Here is a 22130-nt window from a genome sequence, read left to right on the forward strand (position 1 = left end):
CTTAGTCTGTGAGAGAATGCCTCAGTGTGAGGTTGGACTTAGTCTGTGAAAGAAGTCTCTGTGTGAAGTAGGCCTCACAGTGTGAAATAGGCTATAGTCTGTGAGAGAAGCTTCTGTGTGAGGTAGGCTAAAGTCTCAGTCTGTGAGAATGCCTCACAGTGTGAGGTAGGTCTTAGTCTGTGAGAGAATGCCTCACAGTGTGAGGTAGGCCTTAGTCTGTGAGAGAAGTCTCTGTGTGAGGTAAGCCTCACAGTGTGAGATAGGCTTTAGTCTGTGAGAGAAGTCTCTGTGTGAGGTAGACCTCACAGTGTGAGGTAGGCCTCGCAGTGTGAGGTAGGCCTCGCAGTGTGAGGTAGGCCTCGCAGTGTGAGGTAGGCCTCGCAGTGTGAGGTAGGCCTCGCAGTGTGAGGTAGGCCTCGCAGTGTGAGGTAGGCCTCGCAGTGTGAGGTAGGCCTCGCAGTGTGAGGTAGGCCTCGCAGTGTGAGGTAGGCCTCGCAGTGTGAGGTAGGCCTCGCAGTGTGAGGTAGGCCTCGCAGTGTGAGGTAGGCTTTAGTCTGTGAGAGAAGTCTCTGTGTGAGGTAGGCCTTAGTCTCAGTCTGTGAGAAGGCCTCACAATGTGAGGTAGGTCTTAGTCTGTGAGAGAATACCTCACATTGTGAGGTAGGCCTTAGTCTGTGAGAGAAGTCTCCGTGTGAGGTAGGCATCACAGTGTGAGGTAGGCCTTAGTCTGTGAGAGAAGTCTCTGTGTGAGGTAGGCCTTAGTCTCTGTCTGTGAGAAGGCCTCAAATGTGAGGTAGGCCTTAGTCTGTGAGAGAATGCCTCACAGTGTGAGGTAGGCCTTAGTCTGTGAGAGAAGTCTCAGTGTGAGGTAGGCCTCACAGTGTGAGGTAGGCTTTAGTCTGTGAGAAAGGTCTCTGTGTGAGGTAGGCCTCACAGTGTGAGGTAAGCTTTACTCTGTGAGAGAAGTCTGTGTGAGGTAGGCCTCACAGAGTAATATGGGCTTTAGTCTGTGAGAGAAGCTTCTGTGTGAGGTAGGCCTTAGTCTGTGACAGAAGCCTCTGTGTGAGGTAGGTCTCAGAGTGTGAATTAGGCCTTAGTCCAGGGGTCCTCAAACTTTTTAAACAGAGGGCCAGGTCACAGTCCCTCAAACTGTTGGAGGGCTGGATTATAATTCGAAAAAAGCATGAATGAATTCCTATGCACACTGCACATATCTTATTTGTAGTGCAAAAAACACCTAAAAACAATACAATAATTAAATTGAAGAACAATTTTAGCAAATATAAACTTATTAGTATTTCAATGGGAAGTGTGGGCATGCTTTTGGCTGATGAGATAGTGTTGTTGTTGTTGTGTACTTTCAAGTTGTTTCAGACTTAGGTTGACCCTGAGCGAGGGCCGGGTAAATGACCTTGGAGGGCCGTATTCGGCCCCTGGGCCATAGTTTGAGGACCCTTGGTCTAGTTCAAGGACATCCTGGAAGCTCTTCTCCAACGTTCTTTGTTATCCTCACTGGAACACATTGAGCTGTACTTTCCTTCCTTCGGAATCAAGTCACTTGAGCAACAATTGTTCCAAGTTGGATTGCCTGTGTTGTGTGTATGGCTGTGTTTTCTGTAGTTCTGTATCTGCTCTCTAGAGAGGAGATAAGCCTGGAACGCGCTCTCTGCCCAGCCAAAGCGGAGGCTATAAAAGGGCATGCCTTCCCTTGTGTTATTGACTCTGCGCATCAGTGGAAAATAGCTCAGGGCTTGAAATGTGTCAAGCCTTCAGCGTGTGCCAGTTTGGGTAACTGTGAAGCCCTTCCTGCATTCTGGCAGAAGTGATGCTCGAATGTACCCAAAGTGTCAGCGGCTATGAGCAAGGAATGCCTTTTACGCTTTCCATCTTTTGCTTTTCTTCTTTTCAGCAGGAAATCCTCCCTTCACAGAAGGAGTGTGGGGGGGAAATAGGAGGGGGAAGATTTCTGAAGCTTGCAAATCCCTCTGAAAGTATGCTCCAGGAATCCTCCTGGTTCTTTGAAATCTTTACTGGGTCTCTTCGGTTAAAAAAAACCCAAAACTATACACCCCAGTACCTACAACACCTATACATCAGGGTCAACTCCCCCAACCCTCTCCAGTATTTTTTGTTGGTCATGTTCTATGTGCCAAATGTGTCTCAGATTCATTGTCTGTGCAGGGAGAACTGCATCTTCCATCATGTTGAGTCAGTTCATTTTATTTATTTATTTATTCATTACTAGCATTGCTGTGGCCCACATGGGGGTTCTGTGTGGGAGGTTTGGCCTAATTCTGTCGTTGGTGGGGTTCAGAATGCTCTGTGATTGTAGGTGAACTATAAATCCCAGCAACTACAACTCCCAAATGTCAAGATTCTATTTTCCCCAAACTCCACCAGTGTTCACATTTGGGCATATTGAGTATTCTTGTAGAGTTTGGTCCAGATCCATCATTGTTTGAGTCCACAGTGATCTCTGGATGTAGGGAAACTAGAACTCCAAAACCAAAGGACATTGGCCACCAAAATCTTCCAGTATTTTCTATTGGTCATGGGAGAACTGTGTGCCAAGTTTGGTTCAATTCCATCGTTGGTGGGGTTCAGAATGCTCTTTGATTGTAGGTGAATTATAAATACCAGCAACTACAACTCCCAAATGAGAAAATCATATATTTTTTTAGTGAAGGACATACATTGGGTTGTTAGGTGTCTTGTGTCCAAATTTGGTGTCAATTCGTCCATAGGATTTTGAGTTCTGTGAATACCACAAACGAACATTACATTTTCGTTCTGTGAATACCACAAACGAACATTACATTTTCGTTCTTTGAATACCACAAACGAACATTACATTTTTATTTATATAGATTTACATTCCGCCCTTCTCACCCTGCAGGGGACTCAGGGCGGATTACAATGTACATATACATGGCAAACATGCAATGCCATAGACACACAACATATATAGACAGACACACAGAGGCTATTTAACAATCCAGCTTTTTCATGAGGGCGTTCTGGCCACCAGGGGAGCTGTTGCTTCACTGTCCATTTGTGACACTGATGAAGTACTTCCTCCTGTGTGGTGGAAGTTATAGCTATTTGGAGAGGCAGGAGGTTGTCTAAGTAGGACACCCCCGCCACACACACACACACACACACACACACACACACACATATTTTCAATTTTATTATGTGTATAGATAGATATATAACCTGACCACCTTCAGGGATCAAATACTAGCATATAGGAAACTCTGCTTGAACACCAAGCACAAAGTAGCTGCACGCAATAACATCCTATGGAAACTTACCAGCAGCACATGGGATGCAGACACAAAATTAGTAAGAACATCAGCCCTAGCCTTGTCTTACTCAACTGCCGAGTATGCCTGCCCTGTTTGGCAGAGGTCTGCCCATGCAAAGCATGTGAGCATAGCATTGAATGAAACATGCAGAATAATCACATGATGTCTTAAACCTACACCTATTCATAAACTACAAACTAGGTGGCATTGCCCCCCCCCCCCCGATGTGCGATGGGAAGTTGCTGCTAAATGTGAGAGAAATAAGGTTGAACCCTGTGAAAGCCAACCACTGCATGGCTACCAGCCTCCTCCCAGTAGACTCCAATCAAGGAAAGGTCTAATGAGAACTCCCACTTCATGCAACCTAGGTTAGCATAGCATTGAATGAAACATGCAGAATAATCACAGGATGTCTTAAACCTACACCTGTTGATAAACTACAAACTAGCTGGCATTGCCCCCCCCCCCCCATTGTGTGATGGGAAGTTGCTGCTAAATGTGAGAGGAATAAGGTTGAACCCTGTGAAAGCCACCCACTACATGGCTACCAGCCTCCTCCCAGTAGACTCAAATCAAGGAATAGCTCTATGAGAACTACCACTCTTCTTGGCGTCCCCCCCAGCAACAGCAAGGGTATCCCTCTGGGCAACTAAAGCAGAAAATTCCAATTGGATCCCCCCCCCCCCCCCCCGGCGAGAGAGGCAAACCAAGAATGGGCCACTTGGAAGTCCCTGAACAGACTCAGAAGTGGATTGTGCAGATCAAAAGACAACCTGGCAAAATTGTACAACCTAAAAGATCCACACCTTGTGTGACTGTGGAACAGAACAGACAACTCCGCATCTGGATGCTTGTCCACAATGCCCTGCCTCATGTACAGAGGAAGACTTGTTGGAGGCCACAGACAATGCTGTTGCTGTTGCCCGTTTTTGGTCAAAGGATATTTAGCCACCTGCACTCCTATTTCTATCGGTTTTATATTTATGCAATGCTTTTGATACAAAATAAAAACCACCTTCAGGGACTATATGCACCTTGACCAATATAGAATTGCCGTCTTTTCTGGGGAAGCTATGCCAAACTATTCCGGCTTGGGAGGCAAAGCTTGAAATGATGTAGGCACAGCAAGCCGTACTTGTGACAAATGAATAATTTTTGCGGCGTAGATCGCTGCAGTGAAGGAATCCTAATATATCATAATTAAGCACAGTGATAGGAATGAGCCTTGGGCGTCCTTGTTGACTTTCTTCTGAATTATGTATAGAATGGTTAGGCAAAGCAAACACCCAGAGGGACAGTAAGAAGGATGCCTTCCCTGCACAGAAGGGTGCCGCTGTGTGTATTTTGCTCATTGCTTCTGTGAGCTCACTACACAGATAGGAGGGAGGCAGTCTTCTGTGTGGTACTGAGCAAATCATACTGAAAAGTGGGTTTCCTTTGAATTAAGGGGCATTTTGGTCTCTGTAATGTAGTGGAAAGATATCTATCTATCTATGCATCTATCTATCTATGGATATAATAAAAGTCATGCATGCGTTGTAATGTATTTTTTTTAATTTTTTGGCTTAAGTTCCTTCCACTGTGTTTTTCAGTTTTTATGGCTGAAGGTCACTCGTTGGCCTGATAGGTGTCTTGTGTCCAAATTTGGTGTCAATTCGTCCAGTGGTTTTTGAGTTATGTTAATCCCACAAATGAACATTACATTTTTATTTATATAGATTATTATTATTTACTAGCTGTCCCCTGCCACGCGTTGCTGTGGCCCACATGGGGGTTCTGTGTGGGAGGTTTGGCCCAATTCTATCGTTGGTGGGGTTCAGAATGCTCTGTGATTGTAGGTGAACTATAAATCCCAGCAACTACAACTCCCAAATGTCAAGATTCTATTTTCCCCAAACTCCACCAATGTTCAAATTTGGGCAAATGGAGTATTCGTGTAGAGTTTGGTCCAGATCCATCATTGTTTGAGTCCACAGTGATCTCTGGATGTAGGTGAACTACAACTCCAAAACCAAAGGACACTGCCCACCAAACCCTTCCAGTATTTTCTGCTGGTCATGGGAGAACTGTGTGCCAAGTTTGGTTCAATTCCATCATTGGTGGGGTTCAGAATGCTCTTTGATTGTAGGTGAACTATAAATCCCAGCAACTACAACTCCCAAATGTCAAGATTCTATTTTCCCCAAACTCCACCAATGTTCAAATTTGGGCATATGGAGTATTCATGTAGAGTTCCATCATTGTTTGAGTCCACAGTGATCTCTGGATGTAGGTGAACGACAACTCCAAAACCAAAGGACACTGCCCACCAAACCCTTCCAGTATTTTCTGCTGGTCATGGGAGAACTGTGTGCCAAGTTTGGTTCAATTCCATCGTTGGTGGGGTTCAGAATGCTCTTTGATTGTAGGTGAACTATAAATCCCAGCAACAACTCCCAAATGACAAAATCAGATTTTTTGAGTGAAGAACATACAGTTCTATTTGTATGGCCGTGCGTGCGCACGTGCTTGGCTCTCAGTGCTGTAATGGCTGCTCTTCCCTTGTGTGGATTTTTGGGGTTTCTGCTGTTTCTTTGGGGGTTTTTTTGAGTGGAGGACATAAATTGGACTGTTAGGTGTCTTGTGTCCAAATTTGGTACCAATTCGTCCAGTGGTTTTTGAGTTCTGTGAATACCACAAACGAACATTACATTTTTATTTATATAGATTATTATCATTTATAGGAGTTGTAGTTCACTTACATCCAGAGAGCACTGAGAACCCAACCAACAATGGATCTGGACCAAACTTGGCATACAGATCCAATATGATCAACTGTAAATACTGGCAAGGTTTGGGGGTGACTGCCCTTGGCATATGGGAGTTGTAGTTTACCCTTACCCAGAGAGCACTGAACCCAGCCATTTGCTTCTCATTGTCATCCACCTGCCTTTGTGTCCTGTCATTAGGTCCGGCTGGTGGCGATTGATGGCATTGCCTTTCCTTTCCGACACGACTGGGAAGATCTCTCCCTGCGAACACGGCTCTTGAACGGCCTGGCTCAGCAGCTGATCAGTATCGCCAACGATCACACATTAGCTGTGAGTTTTTGGGGCGTTGGGTTCGGGTTCGCTTCTTGAGTGGGTGCAAGTGTGAAATAGGAAGTTAAACCAGATGAGGTAGATTTGCTGCACTCAAAATAATACGCTGTACAATGAACATGTGCTAAGCTTCATGGAATCATAGAGGGAGCCTCTACCACACTCCGAAGCAGAGAGTTCCACTGCTGAACATAGAATCCTAGAGTTGGAAGAGACCTCGTGCGCCATCCAGTCCAACCCTATTCTGCAAAGAAGCAGGAAAATTGCATTCAAAGCAGCCCCGACAGATGGCCATTCAGCCTCTGTTTAAAAGCTTCCAAAGAAGGAGCCTCCACCACACTCTGGGGCAGAGAGTTCCACTGCTGAATGGCTCTCAGGCTAAACATGCCCAGAAGAGAAGGCTGAGAAGAGACATGATGAGAGTCATGTATAAGTATGTGAGAGAAAGTCATAGGGAAGAGGAGGGCAAGTAAAATGATCAAGGGTCTGGAGAACATGCCCTATGAGGAGCAGCTTAAAGAACTGGGCATGTTTAGCCTTAAGAAGAGAAGGCTGAGAGGAGACACGATGAGGGCCGTGTATAAGTATGTGAGAGGAAGTCATAGGGAAGAGGAGGGCGACTAAAATGATCAAGGGTCTGGAGAACAAGTCATATGAGGAGCGGCTTAAAGATCTGGGCATATTTAGCCTTAAGAAGAGAAGGCTGAGAGGAGACACAATGAGGACCATGTATATGAGAGGAAGTCATAGGGAAGAGGAGGGCAAGTAAAACGATCAAGGGTCTGGAGAACATGCCCTATGAGGAGCGGCTTAAAGAACTGGGCATGTTTAGTCTTAAGAAGAGAAGGCTGAGAGGAGACACGATGAGAGTCGTGTATAAGTATGTGAGAGGAAGTCATAGGGAAGAGGAGGGCGACTAAAATGATCAAGGGTCTGGAGAACAAGTCATATGAGGAGCGGCTTAAAGAGCTGGGCATGTTTAGCCTTAAGAAGAGGAGGCTGAGAGGAGACACGATGAGGGCCGTGTATAAGTATGTGAGAGAAAGTCATAGGGAAGAGGAGGGCAAGTAAAATGATCAAGGGTCTGGAGAACATGCCCTATGAGGAGCAGCTTAAAGAGCTGGGCATGTTTAGCCTTAAGAAGAGAAGGCTGAGAGGAGACATGATGAGAGTTATGTATAAGTATGTGAGAGGAAGTCATAGGGAAGAGGAGGGCAAGTAAAATGATGAAGGGTCTGGAGAACATGCCCTATGAGGAGCGGCTTAATTCAAAGTCTTTGAGCCCTAGAAGGTAATAGTCTGGTTTTGTTTTTGTTTTTTCAAATTTAATTCTTTGGAGGGATTGTGTATGCCGATAGTCCCAGCTAGCGTTGCACCAGTGGAGGGCGCACTTGAGCTACGACTATTTATAGGTGGCTCTTTCCCCCCTGAATTCCTACCACGCAGACAAGGATTGTGCAGGAATGAAGCTTACGCAAGTCCTGGAATGGTTCTTGTCTCTCTCTCTCTCTCTTTCTCGCTCCTGTTTCCAGGTAACTCGGCACCTCCTTAAGCTGCAGTTTTGCACGCCTGCTGGGATTTCTCGTTTTATTGCCACGCTGCTAAAAATAAATCCCGTTTTGTTTTACGTGGATGGCGTTCGCCGGAAAACATAACTAGAGAAGTTGGCAGAATCCAGCCCAAAATGGGTTAAACCCTTGTGCCGGACTGACTCCAGGGAGCAGGGTGAGCTCCCATCTGTCAGCTCCAGCTTCCCATGCGGGGACATGGGAGTAGCTTCCCATAGGATGGTAAAACATCCAGGCGTCCCCTGGGCAACGTCCCTGCAGACGGCCAATTCTCTCACACCAGAAGCGACTTGCAATTTCTCAAGTCGCAGGGTGAGCTCCTGTCTGTCAGCTCCAGCTTCCCGTGCAGGGACATGAGAGCAGCTTCCCACAAGATGGTAAAACATCCAGGCAATGTCCTCTGGACAATGTCCTTGCAGACGGTCAATTCTCTCACACCAGAAGCGACTTGCAGTTTCCCAAGTTGCGGGGTGAGCTCCTGGAAGGAAGGAAAGTTAGAAAGGTAGAGAAGGAAGGAAGAAGAGAAGGAAATAAAGAAGTGAAAGAGGGAAGGAAGGAGAGAAGGAATGAAAGAGGGAGAGCGGGAGGGAAGGAAGGGAGGAAGGAAGGAAGGAGTCAAGGAAGTATGGAAGCAAGGGCAAAGGAAGCGAGAAAAGAAAAAGAAGGAAGAAAGAAGGGAAAGAAAAAGAGGGAAGGAAAGAAAGAGGGAGGGAAGGAAGGAAGGAGGGAAAGAAAGAAGGAGAGAAACAGGGAGGGAAGGTTGGCCACAGCAACACATGGCGGGTACAGCTAGTCTATATAAATAAAAATGTAATGTTCATTTGTGGGATTAACATAACTCAAAAACATACACAAATATACACACACACATATATGCATATATACGCACACAAACACATATACACAGACTGGGCCACAGCAACGTGTGGCAGAGGATGGCTAGACTATATACATTAAAATGTAATGGTTGTTTGAGGGATTAACATAACTCAAAAACCACTGGATGAATTGACACCAGATTTGGACACAAGACACCTGTTGCAACCCAGAGCAGGAAACTGGACCCTCAGACAACAATCCACCACACTTGACTTCAGGAAAAACAATCCTTTTTTTATTGAAGAAAGATGAGTACAAAAATAGAGGAAATATGCAAGGTAAAAAGCCACAGTAAAAATCAGCAACAAGAAATGTCCATGAACAAGATCAAAAACCCGCAGTAACACTGCTAAATCCTGGAACCTGTTAGCAATCCACTAACCGTACTTGAAGCAACTAGGAAGCCTCTTAGGAATAAGGCCACTGGAATCAGGAGACCTGCCAAGGATGATGCTTGAATCTGGAACGATGCCTGGTCTGAAGATGCATCCAGGCGCGAGGTTCTTAAGGCCGGGAAATCTATTACGTGACACGCCTGCTGGCTTTGTTTGCATTTCTCTCAGTCTAGCTGACCTTCGTAAACTTTGAGATTCTCCCCTGCTCTGCCAAATCTGCCCTCTCCTTTCCTCATTAGAGAGACCAGGTGTCAGATTCTCTGGAGAGCTAAGACTGGGAGGAAAAAGGAGTGAAAGTTCACCACTTGGCTCTGAAATATTATCATGGGAATTTGGACTTTCACTTTTCAAGGTTGCAGGAGTTTCACTACATAAACCGTCATCTTCTACATTTTCCTCAGAATCAACATCTTCATTGGCATCAGGAAATACAATCAGAGAATCAGGTTCAGGTTCATACACAGGCTGAACCCCAACAACACCTATCCAGCCAACGAGTGACCATCACTCATAAAAACACTGAAAAACACAGCAGAAGGGACTTCAAAAGCCAAAAAAATAAAAAATATATATTACAATGCATGCCCATAACCATATATATATATATACACACACACACACACACGCAAATACACATATACACAAATATATATATATATATATATACACACACAAACAAAGCACATATACACAGACTGAGCCACAGCAATGCAGGACAAGGGACGGCTAGTATTCCATGTCGATTTCTTTCCTCTCACTTCTTCCAGGTAGTGCTGACCAATCAAATGACAACGAGATTTGGACAAAGCCATTCCTCATTGGTGCCTGCCTTAGGTAAGCGTACAGACTGTTGTTATGTAAAGAACTTTCCCTTCCTTTGCATTAAAAAGGGGGCTCGCAGAAATCAGCCTTCGGGGGAGATTAAAACGCCTGTAAGCATTTTCTTTAGATGTTTATCCTTATCTTTGACCTGTCTAATTTTTCGTAATGTTTTAAAATCTGACCCTCAAACAGCTAGAAAAAAGGGCAGGACCTGGCCATTGGACCTCACAACCTCTGAGGATGCCTGCTATAGATGCAGGCGAAACGTCAGGAGAGAATGCTTCTAGAACATGGTCATATAGCCCGAAAAACCTACAACAACCCAGCAATAATAATTTTACTTGGAAATTTCATTGCGAGACTGAGAAGTTCAGCAAATAAATTATCAGAGCTCTCTGGCATTCCCAAGGACGACCTGCCCTTCAATGCGGAATGGAACTCTAGACACAGAAGGCTTTCATGGCCGGAATCACTGGGTTGTTTCGGGCTATATGGCCGTGTTCTGGAGGCATTTTCTCCTGACGTTTCGCCTGCATCTATGGCAAGCATCCTCAGAGGTAGTGAGGTCTGTTGGAAGTAGGAAAATGGGTTTATATATCTGTGGAATGACTAAGGTGGGACCAAGGACCTTTGTCTGCTGGAGCTAGGTGTGAAAGTTTCAACTGACCACCTTGATTAGCATTTAATGGCTTGGAAGTGCTTGGGGGAATCATTTGTTGAGAGTGATTTGATGCGCCTGATTGTTTACTCTCTGTTGTTTTGCTGTTGTAAATTTTTTATTTTCTATCATTGTTTGAGTCCACAGTGCACTCTGGATGTAGGTGAACTACAACTCCCAAACTCAAGGCCAATGCCCACCAAACCCTCCTAGTGTTTTCTGTTGGTCATGGGAGTCCTGTGTGTCACGTTTGGTTCAATTCCATCATTGGTGGAGTTCAGAATGCTCTTTGATTGTAGGTGAACTATAAATCCCAGTAACTACAAATGTCAAGGTATATTTTCCCCAAACTCCATCTGTGTTCATATTTGGGCATATTGAGTATTCGTTCCAAATTTGATGCGGATCTATCATTGTTTGAGTCCACAGTGCTCTCTGGATGTAGGTGTACTACAACTCCCAAACTCAAGGTCAATGCCCACCAAACCCTCCTAGTGTTTTCTGTTGTTCATGGCAGTCCTGTGTGCCATGTTAGGTTCAATTCCATCATTGGTGGAGTTCAGAATACTCTTTGATTGTAGGTGAACTATAAATCCCAGTAACTACAAATGTCAAGGTATATTTTCCCCAAACTCCATCTGTGTTCATATTTGGGCATATTGAGTATTCGTTCCAAATTTGATGTGGATCTATCATTGTTTGAGTCCACAGTGCTCTCTGGATGTAGGTGTACTACAACTCCCAAACTTAACATCAAAGCTCACCAAACCCTTCTGGTATTTTCTGTTGTTCATGGGAGTTCTATGTGCCATGTTTGGTTCAATTCCATCATTGGTGGAGTTCAAGATACTCTTTGATTGTAGGTGAACTATAAATCCCAGTAACTACAAATGTCCTAAATGTCAAGGTATATTTCCCCCAAACTCCATCTGTGTTCATATTTGGGCATATTGAGTATTCGTTCCAAATTTGATGTGGATCTATCATTGTTTGAGTCCACAGTGCTCTCTGGATGTAGGTGTACTACAACTCCCAAACTTAACATCAAAACTCACCAAACCCTTCTGGTATTTTCTGTTGTTCATGGGAGTTCTATGTGCCATGTTTGGTTCAATTCCATCATTGGTGGAGTTCAAGATACTCTTTGATTGTAGGTGAACTATAAATCCCAGCAACTACAAAAGTCCCAAATGTCAAGGTATATTTTCCCCAAACTCCATCTGTGTTCATATTTGGGCATATTGAGTATTCGTTCCAAATTTGATGCGGATCTATCATTGTTTGAGTCCACAGTGCTCTCTGGATGTAGGTGAACTACAACTCCCAAACTCAAGGCCAATGCCCACCAAACCCCCTAGTGTTTTCTGTTGGTCATGGGTGTCCTGTGTGCCATGTTAGGTTCAATTGCATCATTGGTCGAGTTCAGAATGCTCTTTGATTGTAGGTGAACTATAAATCCCAGTAACTACAACTCCCAAATATCAAGGTCTATTTTCCCCAAACTCCATCTGTGTTCATATTTGGGCATATTGAGTATTCGTTCCAAATTTGATGCGGATCTATCATTGTTTGAGTCCACAGTGCTCTCTGGATGTAGGTGTACTACAACTCCCAAACTTAACATCAAAGCTCACCAAACCCTTCTGGTATTTTCTGTTGGTCATGGGAGTTCTATGTGCCGCGTTTGGTTCAATTCCATCATTGGTGGAGTTCAAGATACTATTTGATTGTAGGTGAACTATAAATCCCAGTAACTACAAATGTCCTAAATGTCAAGGTATATTTTCCCCAAACTCCATCTGTGTTCATATTTGGGCATATTGAGTATTCGTTCCAAATTTGATGCGGATCTGTGTTTGTGTGTGTATATATGCATATATGTATGTGTATATTTGTGTATGTTTTTGAGTTATGTTAATCTATCATTGTTTGAGTCCACAGTGCTCTCTGGATGTAGGTGTACTACAACTCCCAAACTTAACATCAGAGCTCACCAAACCCTTCTGGTATTTTCTGTTGTTCATGGGAGTTCTATGTGCCATGTTTGGTTCAATTCCATCATTGGTGGAGTTCAGAATACTCTTTGATTGTAGGTGAACTATAAATCCCAGTAACTACAAATGTCCTAAATGTCAAGGTATATTTCCCCAAACTCCATCTGTGTTCATATTTGGGCATAGTGAGTATTCATTCCAAATTTGATGCGGATCTATCATTGTTTGAGTCCACAGTGCTCTCTGGATATAGGTGTACTACAACTCCCAAACTCAACATCAATGCTCACCAAACCCTTCTAGTGTTTTCTGTTGTTCATGGCAGTCCTGTGTGTCACGTTTGGTTCAATTCCATTGTTGATGGAGTTCAGAATGCTCTTTGATTGTAGGTGAACTATAAATCCCAGCAATGAACGAATGAACAACAAAACAACCCCCAAATGACAAAATCATTTTCTTTTGAGTGATGGTCACTCCTTGGGTTAGTAGGTGTCTTGTGGCCAAGTTTGGTGGCAATTTGTCCAGTGGTTTTTGAGTTCTGTTAATCCCACAAACGAACATTACATTTCTATTTATATAGATGGCATGGCTACTGCCAGGAAAGATAGGTTATATTGACTGCGGCATGTGTTTCCAGTTGACGCAACCATCCACATCAGCTGCCAGGTTTCTCTTGCCGATCTTCAAAGGGATCCTTCCACTCTGGTTAGAAACCATCATCAGTCATTTTCCAAATGGGTAACGGCTCCGACTTGGAAGCAGCTCCATCCTGACAGCTGAAGAGCAGGCGATTTTTTTGTAATTAGAAGCAAGCAGTCCTTTGGTATCGGTGAATCACATAACAATTCCCTCGATTCTCGGGGCCGGGGGAGCCACGAGGAAAAAGTGACAGCCTCCTTAATATCTGCGTTGCAGCAGTTCAACCGCTTGGCAGAGATGTAAGATAAATAGAACAAAACCAAAAGCATGTCCTTGGAGGATGCTGGATTTGAAGCGTGCATGCTGATAAGGACCTTGCTTTCAAACGCTGACCTTTTGTCTCCGGCGCCGCCTTCCCCTCCGTTGTGTACATGATTTTTGGCAGACAATCAGACTACAAAGCAAATTAGAGCTAATAGATCTAAAGGTGGGCAACTGGCAGTCCGCTGGCCGGCCCCGGTTCCCTGAGGGAGACCATCTGGTCCCTTTCCTCCCCATCCTCTCTTCCCTTCATGTTCAGCCGGAGAAAAGGAAGGAGTCTTTCAGCTGATAGATGCAGGCCTTCTCTCGTTTTTTCTCTGTCCTTTTAGGGCAGAGGTGGGTAACTGTCTAGGGCGCCAAAATCTGTACATATTCAAGTCCCAGTACATATAGTGGCGTCGAAAAATGCTGTGGCTTATATTTATTTATTTACTTACCATACTTACTTTATTTATATGGCAGCCCCGGTGGCGCAGTGGGTTAAAGCACTGAGCTGCTGAGCTTGTTGATCGAAAGGTCGCAGGTTCGATTCCGGGGAGTGGCGTGAGCTTCCGCTGTCAGCCCTAGCTGTTGCCAACCAGCAGTTCGAAAACATGCAAATGTGAGTAGATCAATAGATACCACTCCAGCGGGAAGGTAACAGCGCTCCATGCAGTCATGCCGGCCACATGACCTTAGAAGTGTCTACGGACAACGCTGGCTCTTCGGCTTAGAAATGGAGATGAGCACCACACCCCAGAGTCAGACATGACTGGACTTAATGTCAGGGGAAAACCTTTACCTTTACCTACTTTATTTATATACCGCTTTTCTCAACCCTCAGGTGACTCAAAGTGGTGAACAACATCAATACAAAACATCACGAGACAAGTATAGGACAATTAAAAACAATTGTAACATAAATCATTCAACATCAGTATAACAATCATTAGCACCTCAATAGTAAAATCAGAATCCAGTCTCATCATCCATTATTCCATATTCCTATGTTCAATTACACTGTTTAATCAAATGCTTGTTCGAACAGCCAGGTCTTCACTTTCCTCCAAAACGCCAGCAGGGAGGGGGCCGATCTGATATCTGCAGGCAGGGCATGACACAGCCGAGGGGCCACCACTGAGAAGGCCCTGTCTCTCGTCCCCGCCAAGTGCGCCTGTGATGCAGGCGGGACAGAGAGCAGGGCCTCCCCAGATGATCTTAGTGTCCTAGTTGGTTCATAGGAGGAGATGCGTTCGGAGAGGTAAGTAGGGCCAAAACCATTTAGGGCTTTATAGGCTAACGCCACCACTTTAAATTGTGCTCGGTGGCAAACTGGCAGCCAGTGGAGCTGGCGCAACAGAGGAGTAGTATGCTCCCTGAGTGCCGCTCCTGTTAGCAACCTGGCTGCTGAACGCTGGACCATTTGAAGCTTCCGAGCAGTCTTCAAAGGCAACCCCACGTAGAGAGCAGTTGCAGTAGTCTATATGGGATGTAACCAGAGTGTGGACTACCGTGGCCAAGCCAGACTTCCCAAGGTACGGGCACAGCTGGCGCACAAGTTTTAACTGTGCGAATGCTCCCCTGGTCACCGCTGAAACCTGGGGTTCCAGGCTCAGCGATGAGTCCAAGATCACACCCAAGCTGCGAACCTGCGTCTTCAGGGGGAGTGTAACCCCGTCCAACACAGGCTGTAACCCTATGCCCTGTTCGGCCTTACGACTGACCAGGAGTACCTCTGTCTTGTCTGGATTCAATTTCTATTTGTTCGCCCTCATCCAGACCGTCACAGCAGCCAAGCACCGGTTCAGGACCTGAACAGCTTGCTTAGTAGCAGGTGGAAAGGAGTGACAGAGTTGGACGTCATCGTACCCCGAAACTCTGGATTATCTCCCCCAGTGGCTTCATGTAGATGTTAAACAACATGGGAGACAATATTGAACCCTGAGGAACCCCACAAGACAATGGTTGTGTTGGCAAAGTCAAGGTTTGTCGTCTGCATCTTTTATAACAAGCTGTGGATGATTGGCCCCATAGATGCAAAATCTGTGGATATAGAGGACTGACCCTATTGCCTGAAAATAAGAAGAAGAGGAGGAGGAGGAGAAAAAGAATCACCATCATCATAGAGTTGGAAGAGACCTCAAGGGCCATCCAGTCCAACCCCCTGCCAAGAAGCAGGAATATTGCATTCAAAGCACCCCCAACAGATGGCCATCCAGCCTCAGTTTAAAAGCCTCCAAAGAAGGAGCCTCCACCACACTCCGGGGCAGAGAGTTCCACTGCTGAACGGCTCTCACAGTCAGGAAGTTCTTCCTCATGTTCAGATGGAATCTCCTCTCTTGTAGTTTGAAGCCATTGTTCTGCGTCCTAGTCTCCAGGGAAGCAGAAAACAAGCTTGCTCCCTCCTCCCTGTGGCTTCCTCTCACATATTTATACATGGCTATCATATCTCCTCTCAGCCTTCTCTTCTTCAGGCTAAACATGCCCAGTTCCCTAAGCCGCTCCTCATAGGGCTTGTTCTCCAGACCCTTGATCATTTTAGTCGCCCTCCTCTGGACACATTCCAGCTTGTCAATATCTCTCTTGAATTGTGGTGCCCAGAATTGGACACAATATTCCAGATGTGGTCTAACCAAAGCAGAATAGAGGGGTAGCATGACTTCCCTAGATCTAGACACTAGGCTCCTATTGATGCAGGCCAAAATCCCATAGGCTTTTTTTGCCGCCACATCACATTGTTGGCTCATGTTTAACGTGTTGTCCACGAGGACTCCAAGATCTTTTTCACACGTCTTGCTCTCGAGCCAGGCGTCCCCCATTCTGTATCTTTGCATTTCATTTTTTCTGCTAAAGTGGAGTATCTTGCATTTGTCACTGTTGGACTTCATTTTGTTAGTTTTGGCCCATCTCTCTAATCTGTCAAGATCGTTTTGAATTCTGCTCCTGGTGCTCCTGGAGAAGCAGAAGAAGTGGAGGAGGAGGATGTTGCAACCCAGAGCAGGAAACTGGACCCTCAGACAACAATCCACCACACTTGGCTTCAGGAAACAATCCTTTTTTATTGATAAAAGATGAATACAAAATAGAGGGGAAAAATGCAAAAGTAAAAAGCCACAGTAAAAATCAGCAACAAGAAATGTCCATAAACAAGATCATGAAACCCACCCACAGCAAAACTGCTGAAGCCTGGAACCTGTTAGCAAATCACTAACCGTACTTAGGACATCTAGAAAACCTCCGAGGAACAAGACCACTTGAATCAGGAGACCTGCAAACGCTTGCACATGAAACTGGAACGATGCCTGGTCTGAAGCTGTATTCAGAACAGTCCTATTTAAGGCCAAGAAATCTATTGCGAGACACCCCTGAAGATTTTGTTTGGATTTCCTTCAATCTGGCTGACCTGCGTAAACATTGGACTTCTCCCCGACTCTGCCAAATCTGCCCCCGCCTATCCTCATTAGGCAGGCCAGGTGCCTGATTCTCTGGAGAGCTAAAACTGGGAGGAAAAGGGAGTGAACCGTCTCCGCTTGGCTCGGAATGTATGTTCTCATGGGAATCTTGACTTTCGCTTTCCAAGGCTGTAGGATTTTCACTACTCAACCCATCATCATCTAAATTGGCCTCAGAATTCACATTCATCAGGAAATACAATCAGAAAATCAGGTTCAAGTTCACACACAGGCTGAACCCCAACAGAGGAGGAGGAGGAGGAGGAGGAGGAGGAGGAGGAGGAGGAGGAGGAGGAGGAGAAAATACGCCCTGGCAGAATATGTAAAGGAAAGCCAAGAACCTGCTTTAATTTGAAGTCAATAATCGGAAACTTCTCAAAACACAGCAGACAAAGAACCAGTACATGAAAACTGCACTACAAACCAGAGCTGACAGCTGGCACAATAAAGCCTTACATGTGCAGTTCCTTGACAAAATTGAAGGAAAAGTTGACAAGGAGAAGACCTGGTGATGGCTCACGAATGGAACCCTGAAGAAGGAGACAGAAGAAGGCCTGGTTCTTGCAGCCCAGGAGCAAGCCATCAGAACCAATGCAATTAAGGCCAGGATTGAAAAATCAGCGGATGAACCAAAATGCAGACTGTGCAAGGAAGCTGATGAAACCATGGATCATCTCCTCAGAGGTTGCAAGAAAATCACACAGATGGACTACAAACAAAGGCACAACTCTGTGGCCCAGATGATTCACTGGAACTTATGTCACAAGTACTACCTACCAACAATAAAGAATTGGTGGGATCATAAACCTGCAAAGGTCTTGGAAAATGAACACGCAAAAATACTGCGGGACTTTCGAATCCAGACTGACAAAGTTTTGGAACACAATACGCCATGATTGTGGAAAAGAAAAAAGTCTGGATTATTGATGTCGCCATATCGGGTGACAGTCATATTGAGGAAAAACAACAGGAAAAACTCAGCCGCTATCAAGACCTCAAAATCGAACTGCAAACGCTCTGGCATAAACCAGTCCAGGTGGTCCCAGTGGTCATCGGCACACTGGGTGCCGTGCCAAAAGATCTCAGCCGGCATTTGGAAACAATAAACATCAACAAAATCATGATCTGTCAACTGCAAAAGGCCACCTGACTTGGATCTGCGCGTATCATTCGAAAATGCATCACACAGTCCTAGACGCTTGGGAAGTGTTCGACTTGTGATTTTGTGATACGAAATCCAGCATCTAGATCTCGTTTGCTGTGACATACTGTGCTTTTGTGTCAGTAAAATAATAATGATAAAAAGACAGACTACAAGCAGAGGCACAACACCGTTGCTCAGATGATTCATTGGAACTTGTGCCACAAATACCATCTGCCTGCGACAAAGAACTGGTGGCATCACAAGCTGGAAAGAGTTATAGAGAATGAACACACCAAACTCCTCTGGGACTTCCGGATACAGACAGACAGAGTTTTGGAACATAATACTCCTGACCTCACAATTGTGTTAAAAAACAAAATGTGGATCGTTGAATCCCAGGTGACAGCAGGATTGCAGAGAAACAACTGGAAATGCTGACACGATATGACAATTTAAAGATAAACTGCAAAGACTCTGGCACAAGCCAGTCAAGGTGGTCCCAGTGGTGATCGGCACACTGTGTGCAGTGCCTAAAGACCTTGGCCTGCACTCAAACACAATCGGCGCTAACAAAATTACAATCTGACAGTAGCAGAAGGCCGCCTTACTGGGACCTGCATGTATTATTCGCCGATACATCACACAGTCCTAGACACTTGGGAAGTGTCTGACGTGTGATCGAATTCAACAGTCAGTAGAGTGCCTGCTGTGGACTCATCTTGTTGTGTTTCAAACAATAATAATAATAATAATAATAATAATAATAATAATAATAATAATCTGGCACAAGCCAGTAAAAGACTCTGACACAAGCCTGTAGAAGTGGTACCAGTGGTGATCGGCACACTGGGTGCAGTGCCTAAAGACCTTGGCCTGCACTTAAACACAAATTACCCTCTGTCAGCTGCAAAAGGCCACCCTACTGGGATTTGCACCCATTATTCACTGATACATCACACAGTCCTAGACACTTGGAAAGTGTTCAATGAGTGATCCAATACAACAGCCAGCATAGTGACCTTGTTTGCTGTGTACTAATCTTGTGTATTAATCTCACTTATTTTACCGGAGCCCCCGGTGGCGCAGTGGGTTAAAGCACTGTGCCGGCAGGACTGAAGACCGACAGGTCGCAGGTTCGAATCCGGGGAGAGGCGGATGAGCTCCCTCTATTAGATCCAGCTCCTCATGCGGGGACATGAGAGAAGCCTCCCACAAGGATGATAAAACATCAAAAATCATCCAGGCGTCCCCTGGACAACGTCCTTGCAGACGGCCAATTCTCTCACAACAGGAGCGGTTGCTCCTGACACGACCAAAAACTTATCTTACCTTCGCTTATCCGACATTCTGTCTTATCCAACGCCCCACATTTCCTCCAGCATTTCCCCTTCAAGTAAAGGAGCGCTCCCCAACTTTCTCTCCATTCCCAATAAGTGAAAAAGGCAAATTATTTCACTCTCATTGCTATCGAGCTGCGGCAAAGAAGCATGCAGCCACCATGAAAATATAGAATCATAGAGTTGGAAGAGACCTCATGGGCCATCCAGTCCAACCCCCTGCCAAGAAAGAGGAACATTGCATTCAAAGCACCCCTGACAGGTGGCAATCCGGGCTTTGTTTTAAGGCTTCCAAAGAAGGAGCCATAACCACATTCCAGGTCAGAGAGTTCCACTGCTGAATGGTTCTCACAGTCAGGAAGTTCTTCCTCATGTTCAGATGGAATCTCCTTTCTTGTAGTTTGAAGCCATTGTTCCACATTCTAGTCTCCAAGGAAGCAGAAAACAAGCTTGCTCCCTCCTCTCACATATTTATACATGGCTATCATGTCTCCGCTCAGCCTTCTCTTCTTCAGGCTAAACATGCCCAGCTCCTTAAGCCGCTCCTCATAGGGCTTGTTGTCCAGACCCTTGATCATTTTAGCTGTCTTCCTCTGGACATATTCCAGCTTGTCAATATCTCTCTTCAATTCTGGTGCTTGTAGAAATATAAAGACAGATGTATACATACACCATCACTGTCACTGTCCTCAGTTCTTTTTCCCGGTTTTGTCTGATTCAGGATGTCTCCATCCTTATGGTTTAACAAATAGTTCTGTAAAAGATCTATGTATATATTTTTAAAAGATGGCAATTAGTGGCTTTCCTACACTTTTAAAACGATGTGGAATATCACATTTCTTTCCTGCATGTATTTGTACAAAATCTGCAATAGTGTTACTTGTTTTCACACCTTTCCCTAGCATCCACTTCATTTTCCAGTATATGTCTTTTGCATTGGCCACCATGCAAGGGGTTTTCACTCCTCCTCCGCTACCTCCACACACTCCGCACTTGCCCACGCTGCAGCACAGATGCCCTCCTCCTCCTCACAAGAGGCAACAGAGGTATGCAACAACCCGTCGGCTCCTAGCAACCAAATGGATCAATTTCACCGTCAGAGGAAACCCTGAGAAGGTGGTACCCACTTTATTGTGCACTGTTGCAAGCAACACCTACTGAAAGCACACAGCTCTAGTCAGAGGACAAAATCAGAGGGTAGGAGGAAATGTTGAGAAGGAACGGCAAGGAGAGATTTGATCTCTTCCACTACACGATACAAAAGATTCAAAGACTCTTGAGTGTGAGATAGAGACTATGATAGAATGTAGAGACTCCCTATCTTGCCTTAATATGTCTTAGGGATGTGCTCTTAATTCTTCTGAATCCTCCCTTCTCTGTTTGTGAAGGGACAATAACTGTTGGGCAAGTGGGCTTATTAACAAAAGACCCTCCTGGACATAAATGTACAGCAGAGTAACTTGTTAGCAGCAGCATGACCCACCACCAGTAGCCCAAAGTCGACGCCGAAATACAACACCGCCTGAGCTCTGCAAGTGCAGCATTTTCCCGAATGAAGCAGAGAGTGTTTGAGGACCGGGACATCCGTAGGGATACCAAGGTGCTTGTCTATAAAGCTATTGTCCTCCCAACCCTGCTATATGCCTGTGAGACGTGGACTGTCTACAGACGTCACATGCAACTCCTGGAACGATTCCATCAGTGCTGCCTCCGGAAAATCCTGCAAATCTCCTGGGAAGACAAGCAGACAAACGTCAGCATGCTGGAAGAAGCAAAGACCACCAGCACTGAAGCGATGGTCCTCCAACATCAACTCCGCTGGACAGGCCACGTTGTCCGGATGCCTGACCACCGTCTCCCAAAGCAGTTGCTCTACTCCGAACTCAAGAATGGAAAACGGAATGTTGGTGGACAGGAAAAGAGATTTAAAGATGGCCTCAAAGCCAACCTTAAAAACTCTGGCATAGACACTGAGAACTGGGAGGCCCTGGCCCTTGAGCGCTCCAGCTGGAGGTCAGCTGTGACCAGCAGTGCTGCAGAATTCGAGGAGGCACGAGTGGAGGGTGAAAGAGAGAAACGTGCCAGGAGGAAGGCGCGTCAAGCCAACCCCGACCAGGACCGCCTTCCACCTGGAAACCAATGCCCTCACTGCGGAAGAAGATGCAGAGCAAGAATAGGGCTCCACAGCCACATGCGGACCCACAAGGAAACCCATGATGGAAGACCATCTTACTCGTCCAACGAGGGATCGCCTAAGTAAGTAAGTAAGTAAGCCCAAAGTGATTAAAAGAACAAAACACACACAGACCAATGTTATCTCTTCCTTAGGAGGCTTTTCTTTGTAGCGAAATAATATAGTTGTACTATTAATAACACAAATAAAGTTATTTATACTTCTTTTTTTGCTTCCACGCTGGGCTTCTTTCTCATGCAGATAAAAAACTTCGCTCTCACAGAGTGTCTTCTCATACTAAACTTACACAGGAGCTTCACACAGTAGCCTTTTACACACAGCAGCCTTCACACTGGAGCTACACACAAGAGGTCTTCAATC

General features: G+C 45.3%; 1 protein-coding gene across 7 annotated transcripts in view; it reads left to right on the forward strand.

Moving 5' to 3' along the window:
- Positions 1–22130, forward strand: part of RAD51C (RAD51 paralog C) — a 74785-nt gene that overhangs the window by 11979 nt on the left and 40676 nt on the right. For 6 of the 7 annotated variants that reach the window (XR_009630261.2, XM_060757045.2, XM_060757044.2 and 3 more), the window contains exons 5-6: positions 6257–6388; positions 9998–10064. Coding sequence is in view for 6 of the 7 variants with exons in the window: in XM_060757045.2 (XP_060613028.2) it covers positions 6257–6388; positions 9998–10064 (199 nt within the window). In the remaining variant the exon portion in view is untranslated. The remainder of the gene's footprint in view (positions 1–6256; positions 6389–9997; positions 10065–22130) is intronic. The other variant, XM_060757046.2, reaches the window with a different exon arrangement.

This window comes from Anolis sagrei, chromosome 11, assembly GCF_037176765.1.
Source record: "Anolis sagrei isolate rAnoSag1 chromosome 11, rAnoSag1.mat, whole genome shotgun sequence".
Taxonomy (NCBI): Eukaryota; Metazoa; Chordata; class Lepidosauria; order Squamata; family Dactyloidae; genus Anolis; species Anolis sagrei.